The 11,320-nt window shown below is 36.8% G+C and overlaps 1 protein-coding gene across 1 annotated transcript in view; it reads left to right on the top strand.

Annotated features, from left to right (window-relative positions):
* The first annotated feature begins 203 nt into the window (after positions 1-203).
* LOC149785790 (lysozyme-like) overlaps positions 204-11,320 on the top strand; it is a 19,161-nt gene continuing 8,044 nt past the window's right edge. The window contains exons 1-4 of the mRNA XM_089979715.1: positions 204-423; positions 1,071-1,192; positions 3,861-3,957; positions 7,787-7,824. Coding sequence (XP_089835841.1) covers positions 273-423; positions 1,071-1,192; positions 3,861-3,957; positions 7,787-7,824 — 408 coding nt within the window. The 5' untranslated portion in view covers positions 204-272. The remainder of the gene's footprint in view (positions 424-1,070; positions 1,193-3,860; positions 3,958-7,786; positions 7,825-11,320) is intronic.

Below are 11,320 nucleotides of genomic sequence, written 5' to 3'. Positions count from 1 at the left end.
CATACTGCTCAGTCTCCCAATGTGAAAATATTACTTCATCGGATTGGCTGGTACAATTAGCGATAATGGTAATAACACTGATCACCAGAACATGAAACCTTAGCGGTCGCTGCTAGATCTTCATGTAGGACAGTCGAGATATGATTTTAATCAGATCGGCATATTTAGTTAGAGCACTAAAACAAACCCAAAGCAAGAGATAAGGCACTCAAACGTGATCTGGCTCACTAGCTTTGCACGATACACAATGTAAACCTATCTAAATACAAGCAATGACATGTTTGTCGTTATCCACTCCCATTAGCACCAACATGTTATCTCTGCTAGTTGCATTCCTTGGACTTGTAGGTTTCAGCGCTGCTGCCCCTGCCGCCGGCACGTGTATGTGTGTCCATGCAAGTGGCGTACATGTAAGAAGTGGAGGTAAGGCTATGAACACGCGGAAACCTTCATAAATTGACCATGGAGCGTCTGACAAGAGCTGTAAGCAGAGTCCAAGGGCTACCAAAATAGTGGGAGTGGGTTGCCAGATGGTCAATTCCGGAAGTTCAGTTAGCTGTTGTGTCATAACATATCTCCTATTTAGACATATGTATACAACATTTTAACAAATGGAGAAAAAAAATTATAAGTTAATCATGTCCAGGAAAGATTATAAAATGTAAACTATCGCAGAGGGCAACCACAACAATAAAAAATTTCGGAATTAAAGATGTGATCGGTATTCAAACATGTAAAAATTAAAAGTAATTTTATTTTCTCATCGATTTGATTAATATTTCAGATATTGATATATTGCACATTTGTGTCCTGAATGCAAAGCATGGATAATTTTGATCCTTATTTATCTATATTAAATTATAACTCTCCACCAGTATCCCAGCAAACTCATTTTGTACATCCACCCACCACCACCGTAACATATACAGTAAAATATTTGAATGATATCAATTTCAAAACAGGAACTCCGCAAATGACATAAATTCCATTTAGCGTTCTCTAGATGCTAGAGTTTTTGCAGATTTTACTATGGATAGACAACCTTTACCAGAATTTAATTTTCGTTCCAGCTGGACTAAGTCACGGTATTGTGGCGACCGCAAATACAGGTGATTGCTTCAAATTCAACGGGGGCGTTCATACCCAGGACGGACATACGTGGTACGAGCTCCAGAATGTTCACGGACAGCATGTAAGAACACGTACACTGACAAATGCAAACAGACCGACAGACACAAACACGTGCAATACATTAGCTCGGGGCATTAAAGGCTTGGTCATTTTGACACATGCATATCTGGAATAGTCTGCAAAAACTGGTCTAGTCTGATCGCGGAGAGGTAGTTGGAACATCATTATTTGGAGGGAAAAATGATAAGCGGTAATAACAATTGGATTTGGGTTCAACCATTCTAAATATTTTCTTTTGAAAGAAACACGAGCTGAAAGGTCCAATAAATCCAACATTTATTTATTTTTAAAACTATATATATATATATATATATATATATATATATATATATATATATATATATATATATATATATATATATATATATATATATATATATATATATATATATATATATATATATATATATGTATATATATATATACACACACACAGACATTTATATCACTTAAGCAAGACGCTGAGTTTGTATAATGGAATCTTAAAGTTGTTGATATAGATTCTAGGTAATGGTCGAAAAGAGGCAGTTCCAACATGTCAGGAAATTTTATTATTTTTGAAACATCTCTTTAGTTATGTTATTAGCTATATCATGCCGATAAACTGGGAGCTAAGTGCCTTTCTAAAGGACACACCCATGCAGCCGACGTGGTTTAGTTTGGGTGGGTATCGAAACTGCGACCACTGGATTACGAGTCTTGCGCTCCACCAGCTGATTTTCCGCGGCTCCAGGCCAAGAAACATTCAGGGAATTTTCAGTTTTCAAGAAAATTCATGGAAAAATCAAAGAATTTTATAATAGGTCAGAAAACAATGAATTGTAGTAGCAAGTTAGGGAAAAGGCATACCAGAACCCTTTCTGTAAATTTTTCTCTCAATCTGTATGATGGTCTGTGCAAGAATAAATTTAAATGTTTTTAGTTTAGTAACGTTGGTCACACTTCATGGCGACTCGATACAATTTTAACAACACTTCCAAACCCTTTACATCAAATGCTTTCCGACAAATTTGGTCAAATTCTGCTGAGTGGTTTACATATTTTTCTGGGGTTTTTTTTGTTGTTTGGGGCTTAACGCCATTTTTTATTGCACGATAGACCATAAATGGCAGCCATTATATTTGGTGGAAGAAAACCCCGGAAAAATCGCGTGAAGACCTGGTGACTCACAGGAAGCTAGTAGAAGGCTTTTTCACGTATCCACGTTGGCGCAACTCGAGTCCCGAACGCATGCAGACAGAGGTGAAATGTCTGATCTGTAAAGGCGAGCGTATTAGCCCACTCGGCCACCAGGACCTCCTAGTTTTAGAAGGGCTGCCATGTTCGATAGCAGAACAGCAACGTTTGTACAAATTTTAATTGCCTTCAAGCTAGACTGTGGGTATTGTCAAAATTGGTCTGTCGAGTGGTTACCTAGAAGAGTTCTAAACATTGTGTTATTTCGATTATCAACAATGGTATTCCTATTTGATGACGAATCAGCATCTAAGACGAATACATTGTACAAAACTGAAAGTCCGAAATGCCAGAATGCTTCCTATAAAATTAGAAATTCTCCAGAATCGTTCAGTAGAATTGGACCAAACATGACAGAATGATCATGACATGTCGATCTTTCAAGTTGACCAAACAATGCCAATCCACCATCAAATATGGATGCCGTTACTAAAAATAGAGTAAACATTTAAACGACTTTTTAAATGAACCGATGCTTACAATTTGACCATTCTTAACAGAAAACATAGTGGAATAAGGACATATTAAATGTATACAAATGATACCGATCTGTAGTCAAACATGGCCAATGCTGCTAAAAAAATATAGAAACATTCAAACAACTCAAAAACCACTAAACTGAACTTGACCAAATTTGACGTGGGTGGGGGAAGCATCCTGGCATAGAAGGCTAACGCAATGATGGAAATATTGCCGATCCACCAGCAACGCCAACCTCTAAAGAAAAACCTCAAACATGTACACAACTTTAGCTAAGTGATAAATTGCTAAACAAAATTTTGACCAACTTAGGTGTATATTGCGTCCGCTCATATGACCTGTACAGTGTTGTGCAGATGATGTTGATATTCCATCCGATACGGATGAAGAGAGAAAAACAAGATAAACCTTACAAAAATTGTTTTCGTAAGACATGCAATCAGCATAATTGTAAGAAATGTCAACAAAAAGCACCCATCTGTCTTTGTATTTGTTTGTCATGCAGATGACAGCAATGTAAAAGATATCGCGATTTACTTTTGATTTTAACTGCCGCGCTAGAGCAGTATTTTGTCTTACAGCCGCGTATCATAACTTACAAACATACGCATACTAGTGTAGTATTTAGACCAAACCATGCAGCTGTATACCGTTGTTACTAATTGTATTTTGTAAGAACAATTTATTCATCAGGGGTCTACTATACCTAATCAACCACTGCGATATTTTCGATATAAAGACCCTAATTACAAACCTACACAAGTTTTCAAAGTTCCACCTCTCCATCTCATCCAATGTCAAGATATATATATATATATATATATATATATATATATATATATATATATATATATATATATATATATATATATATATATATATATATATATATGTCTGTGTCTGTGTCTGTGTGTGTGTGTGATTTTAACATAAACGGATTCTCTGTCTCACAGCTGGCCTGGATTGCCTCTGAGTTTCTGCAGGAATCTACGGCATCACACTGCACCAGCACCGGAGTTTCAGGTGGGGGAACAGGAACATTTGCCACTGGTAGGTATCCTAGTGGTACGGTCGTTATCATCATCAGCATTATCGTCGATGAAGAAGACATCGTCATCCTTATTAAGAAGTGTCGGCGATAAAATCATAACGATAAAACTATCCGTCCTCCTCATCATCACCGACAACAAATCAGCGATCGCGATCATCATTATCGTCAATCTGATTAAAATCAGATCTCCGCTATTATACATGAAGATCTGACAACGACAGCTTAGGGGTCATGTTCTGGTAACCTATGTTATTAGCATAATCGCTAATTTTATCAACCAATCACATGAAGTCTAATATCTTCGCGTTTGGAGACAGAGCACTGTGGGTGAAGAGCATGAACGTTAACCGAACGATTTGATTCACTAGATTTTTTAAAGCCGCATTTCCACTGGCTAATTCAAAGGTCACCAGAACATGACCCTTAAGCGCTCGTCGTCAGATCTTCACGTCGGACAACGGGTATCTGGTTTTGATTAGATTGTCATTATCATATTCATCCAAATCTGCATAAAGCGAAGTATGAAAGTGTCTTGTGCGAGGTGTTATGTTTTGGTCTAACTACTTTAATGGCTTGGTTCAACTGACTGCAGACGGAAAGTACCCACAAAGAGAAAGGTGGAGATGGCTGAGAATACATTGTGATGAAAATGTATGTATTATACATACACGAAGATATCTGGTTTTGAGGAAATGTTATTTTTATAATTGTACTTATACATTCTGCATCATATGTTTGTATGTGCATTTTACAGTTTCTCAAATAAACTCTGCAGTTCCAGAAATTTCTGATTTCAAAATGTATGAGATGTTTATCATTTGGCCATCCCTTTTGAATCATTTCTCGTAATTTTGTCATTTTATTATCAAGTTTAGTTTATTGCTTCTAACTGTGTATCTGCAATCTGTATATTTCACATGACTATGTGCATATAGCACTCAATTTCACTAACCATGTTCATCTCAGATGTGTTCGTCTGTCTGTATGTTCTCGACAATGTATCTGCTACAATTAACTCTTTTCCTGGACAATACGTTCAGTCAAAACTGTACTTCTGCAGACTTAAAAGCATTCTTTGAAGTCTAGGCGGTGCGGCAGATAGAGGTTTCTTGAGGATTGATTCCAGAGATTTATGATCCGATTCAACTTGTACTTGACCGTTAGTATATTGATTAAATTTTTCAAGACTAAATAACACAGCAAGCAGTTTTTTTAATCTGTGCATACCTTGTTTCTGAATCTGTCAAAGACCTTGATGCAAATGCTATGTGTTTGCCTGACTGCATTAACATTGCTCCAAGTCCTGATTTTAATGCATCACAACTAACAACGACAGGATTCTTAACATCGAAGTATTTCTACACAGGTTCTTTGCTTCGAAACTGTTTGATTTCTTCAAATGCATGTTTCTGTGCAGTTTCCCAAACAAACTCAGTTTCACTTTTCAAAAATGTGCTCTGATTGGCTCTGTCACTAAAGACATATTGGGATAAATTTCGCTAGGTAGTTGACTGTACCCAGTAATCTTTCAATTCCTTTTTTGTCCGTCGGAGCGGGCATTTCTGTGATTGCTATTACTTTTTCTGGGTCAGGTTTAATACATGATGATGTCAAAATGTGTCCCACGTAGCACACTTCTGTTAGTCCAAATTGGCATTTTTCCAAATTCAGTGTCAGATTTATTTCCTGGCATCTCTTTAAAACATTTTTCAGTTTTCCATCATCATCTTCCTTTGAAGTTCCCCAAACAATTATGTCATCTATTTCAGTCTCCACCCCTGGCAGGTCCTCAAAATACTGTGCCATACGTTTCTCGAACACTTCTTGAGCAGATTTAATACCAAAAGGCATTCCCAGGTAGCAATATCTACCCAACGGGGTGTTAAATGTTGTCAATAACTGGCTTTCCTCATTCAGGTGTATTTGTCAGTAACCATGATTGACATCTAGTTTGGAGTCATCCTTGTGGTTATATCTTCAATTATAGGAAGTTGATTATCTCTCGCTTGATAGCTTGATTCAAGTTTCTCGGATCTAGACAAAATCGTAGTTTTCCCGACTTGGGTTTTTCAACAACTACTAATGAACTGACCCATTCTGTTGGTTCATCTAACTTACGTATTACATTCTTCCGTTCCATCTCTTCCAAGGTTGATTTAAGTGGTTCTCGTAAAGCTGTAGGAACCTTCCTTGGTGGACTGATGACATGTTTCACTCTTTTGTCAATTGTGATATTATATTTCTGTTTCAGGCATCCTAGACATTTGAACACACTGGGAAATTCTTTCACGATATGATTGTCCTTATTCCTGTGAACATTGCAAACTACTTGTATTAAGTGCAAATCCTGAGACTCTTTGAACCCAAGAATATGCGGATGGTTTGTTTTTGTTATATAAAAACCAAGTTCTTGATTCATGCAGTTTAATTTGCATTTGCCTATGACAATTAGTTTGTCACCAGAATGTTTATGAGACAGGTCTTAGTTGGTTTTACTTCAATGTTGTCAATGTTCATTGTTTCAAAAATGTGATTTGGTATGATGTTCACTTGCGAGCCAGTATCAATTTTAAATCTGACATCAGTAACATGAAGAGTCACAGTGACGTAGCACTCTTTGTCACTGATTTCATTGTTTGCCTTTGTCATTGTTCCTACAAAAGATGTTTCTTCCTCTTCACTTGAGTGTTCTTGCATGCCATGCACCCGTTTTGCCTTGCTGCATTTCAGAAAAGGATGCCGTTTTCGACCCTTGTACCAAGTTTTTCCATAGGCTGAACACCTACCTTTGGCACGTAACTTGCCACATTTACCACAGTTGAATAATCTGGAGTCTGATTTCGTATATAACAGTTCCGCTTTCTTTGGTAATGTCATTTTCTTTTCTTTTTTTTCTTCATTTTCACACCATGAACTTCTGATGCAGCTGCTTGAATTTGCATACTTCGAATCTGCTTTTTGGATTCTTCGTCTGCTTTGCAGATAGCCAGTGCTTTTTGTAATGTCAGATCTTCTCGTAAAAGTCTTTCTTTTACCTTTTCAGAATTAGCCCCACAATTCTATCTCTAGTCATTTCATCTTGTAGATTTTCAAATTTGCAGTTCTTTGGAATCAGTTTAAATTCAGTTGCATATTGGTAAATGGTTTCATTCTTTTGTTGGATTCTTGTATTGAATCTCTGCCTTTAATGTTCTGCTTCGGACTGCAATAGCCCTCAAACTTCTTGATAAGTGGTGCAATGTTTTTCAACTTCATTTGCCTCAGATGTAAATGTGTTGTAAATGTCTCTACCATCCTGGCCAATAATATATAGCAAAGCACTGAATTTTTCTTTTTCTTCTTTATCTGCAAGTGCAACCTCTAAGTAAAACTGATAGTCTGCTTCACCTCCTCCAAGTTTCTGCTAGATGGTGTGAATTAAAGTCTATTTCATGTGGCTGATTGAGTTGTTCCTTGATGTCGTAGTTAACACATAAACTTGTGCATCCAAATTTTAGTATTGTTATGGAAATATACTTCTTAATGATATAAATCTAACTTATTCCGAAATTTTCACTTCTGATACCATGTTATGTTTTGCTAAATAACACAAAACATGATTTGGTCTAACTACTTTAATGGCCAGGTTGTTTCTCACGCCAATGTTATAATAAGGCATATAGGGTTACAAGTGAGTGAGAGCCTGGAGCTGACCTTAGATGACCTGTAACTGTCAGACCGTTTGTAGCAACGGAATGATAATACCATATATTACCACACGAGGAAACTAACATGTACAATGATTATATCATTCACAGGACTTTTAAAACTATTTCTTTTTCTTTATAGGAATTGTGTCACAGCAATGCCTACAGTGTATATGCAACGTAAGTTTATATATTTTAAAATCTACCACCACCACCCATTATTGCTCATCTTAATTCACTACTATCCACTTTATCTCAATTCCCTAATTCGCAAGCAATAATTAAGATTATTTTATGAACATAAGCTCTTCTCAAAGCACATTTTAAAAAAGACAAGATAAGTAAAGGAATCGCTTTCATGACGAATGCGCTGAGCACTGCTCTCCTATGGAATACCCGAGAACAGGAGATGGGCATGTGTTTCTAGGGAACCAGCGTGTAATGTCGCCCTCTTGGTAAGAGGGGTGGTTAATTGGGTTTGGCTGGCGTTATCTAGAGGATGACCTTCCTCGATATTATAGCCCGGCGGGAGTGAAAGAAGAATGGAATTTCATCTGAGAACTGAGCGAGAATACTGGGAAGAAATAAAACAATACGGGTCTCCTTTGACAAGAAAATAACAAATTTAATTAGAACAAATTGATACCGGCAATTCCAATTCAAGTTAGATTATATCAATAGAATTTAACAGGTGTGTCTAATTTAGATTTATTTCATCGTCATAACGAGAGGTGAAAAGAGCGAAATGTCCACGACCGATTTGCATCACCTTCCTGTCTGGACCATATCAACGTCTCCTAGTTCATCCTTTCTAAGTTTTATGCTTTGCCCCTTCATGGACTTCTTGGTCCATTTTATTCTGACCTCGTCCTCCTTTCTTTCTCCGTACTCCTGTCTCCAGACTGTCTCCTCCCTTTCTCAGAAAGCTGTTCCTTAAAGGACAAAATTACCCCATAATTCTGTATACCCCATTCTCTAGAGGTACATACAATTCACTTAAGTTATTCAGAGCATGTTGCTATCCACACACCGCGTAAATTCTGACTTAGTACGGTAGGACATTGACCTCCCTTTCCAGCGGCAAGTCTTAAATTACCACGTGAACGTCTATCAAATACTACCATATTATTTTACATATGCTACTTCATCTTCGATTACTATTGCATGAAATTCACAAATGTAACTCACGGCAATCATTAACCTACAGGATGATCCAAGCATTACAAAATCAGATATAATTAGGTAAGTATCGTTAACTCATGATATCAGTATCGTCCTAACAAACAAATGTAGTTATATTATATAACCCTATGAAATCTTACACATATGAACATTTGGATCGCATTCAATCAATTCTACCAATGAACTAATAACTGCATAATTAAAAGGGTAAATTTCATAACAATTCTAGCATCAACACTTGCCATGAAATTGAATAAAATAAATTGCATAATAGCTCTAGCATCAACACATTTCCACGAATTGAATAAACGATACATAATATGGAAACCTAGTCATAGCAAACACATTTGCATAAAACAAACAATCAAATAATAGAATGTTACGCGAAATTAAAATTGCGTACCTTATCGCTGTTTTCTTTCAGGACTTATGCGTCCTCGCACTAAACATGTCTTTCTTTTTAGACGACAACAACCTGGTCCCTTTCTTGTTTCACGAGGAAAGCGCTAATTTCTTTATGCCTCCCCGGAGTCGACTGTTCCCTCTTCTAGGAAATTTCCAGACTAAAGAATTTCGACTAGGGTCGTCACTTTAAAGTCTGATTGATCTAAAGTGTACGCCCTAATTTATTCTGCCCAATCGTAGGCAGTGGTCCCTAATTTTTCCCAAAGAAATAATTCCTTTCATCAGATTTAGACAGCTCAGAATCTGTGAACGACAGTGCGTGACAATTTCCCTTTGAAAAAATTATAAGTGGACATAGGTTCCTACCAAGCGGTTAGGGTTGGTTGCTCAGATGTTTACTTTCTAAGGACCGTGTTAAGATACCCCGGTCAATTTCACTGGGCCGGAATGCTTTCCCTTTGAAGTTTACACTGACAAGGGGGCGATGAACGCAGAAAAGTCGAAGTGACCCTACACAAAGACTTTTTTGGCTTAAATGCGATAACATTTTAATGCTCAATGCATCCAACTTTAAAATCTCCTGTAATTCAAAATTCAACATTTCACACAGCGATCATTAATAACTGTTTCGCGTGAATAACGATATACGATCTAAATTTCAAAGATCATTTGTTTTTTGAATTTTGGGAAACACAAATCATCGAACCCCAAACATTTTAAACCCCTCCCAGGGTCTCGAAATAATAATAATAATAATAATAATAATAATAATAATAATAATAAATGCTGTTTATCTTGCATTTCTAAATTGTAATTCAATAGGAAGTTCATTTAGTTGAGTGTTAATTTCCGCATGCCAAGCAATATGGTTTCCGTGCACCTAGAACACCTTTCCTTTGACCTTGTTCATCCTTTTTTAGGGATGCACGCATGGACAAATTTATTACAGCACTGCAGCAAGACACGTTAGAGACGAGTGCCGTTGTTCGCGAGTATACAGTATCCATAGTATTACAATATCATTTCCTCATTTGTCATCGTCTTAACGTCAAGCCTCTGTGGTACACCCCACCCCCCGCTTACAACATCTCACTCCTTTCACTTATTATGAGTACATTTTATCAGTAATATTTCGGAGATGTTAATGTCCGCCGCGTATCGATCAATAAAACAGTTATATATCCCTTCGCTCGATTATGACCTCTCTATAATTTGTATTTTGATTCCGTTCCTTGAATATTTAGGAATGATTGTGTAGTATATTTACACAGCGACAATCAAACGATTGATTATATATTTAATCCACAACAATCAAACAATCGATGATATCAAAAACTGTTCCAACTTCTGTGGTAGACTGGTCCCCTGTCATTCTTTTGAAACGTGTGCAGTGGCTGCAAAGTGTCCGGGAACCAGGCTACATGGGGCGGATAATCAAAGATTCTGGCATCAGTCTATAGTGGCAAGCCAATATTATAGACTAGTAGGCCTTATGTCAGTCTCCTAATTGGTGTATGTGTGTGTGGGGGGGGGCTCAACAGATGTTATGTACTTCTGACAGAGTGACAGGTGCAACATGAAACTGTTTGCATTTGCAACATGCATAATGGAGAGAATGCTGGCATACCTTTATACTAATTTAATGTACTGTGGATGAAATTTATTTACAAGTTTTTCTAGTTGTGGAAATCGTGCACGAATAAGTATTTTAAAAAATCTGATCCGAAAGACCGCCCCCATGTTCTCGGAAAAATCAGCCTGAACTAGTCCAAAGTACATCAACATTAGAAGCTATTAAAGTATTAAAATAGGGAAAACGAATTTTGCCACAGTAGGCAAACCAGCATATATGTTTAGGTTCGAATAAACAGTAACACAAGAAAGAGTAAAAACTACAAGCTTTGAAAAAATACAATAATTTATTTCCCTGAAAAATTCTGTAAAAATGAAAAAATATTTACTTACGGTTTTATAGAATAAAATCCAAAAATCACCCAAGAATAATCCACGAATAAAATTTGTGAAGTCCTAATAACAAAATGTTCTACTGATTTCAAGTTTGAATCCCAACGAAGAATCCAAGATGGAA

The sequence above is a fragment of the Sinohyriopsis cumingii genome, chromosome 13 (genome assembly GCF_028554795.1).
Source record: "Sinohyriopsis cumingii isolate HCF-2022 chromosome 13, ASM2855479v2, whole genome shotgun sequence".
Classification (NCBI taxonomy): Eukaryota; Metazoa; Mollusca; class Bivalvia; order Unionida; family Unionidae; genus Sinohyriopsis; species Sinohyriopsis cumingii.
The sequence above is the reverse complement of the archived record's forward strand: the minus strand, read 5'-3'. Positions and strand labels throughout refer to the sequence as shown.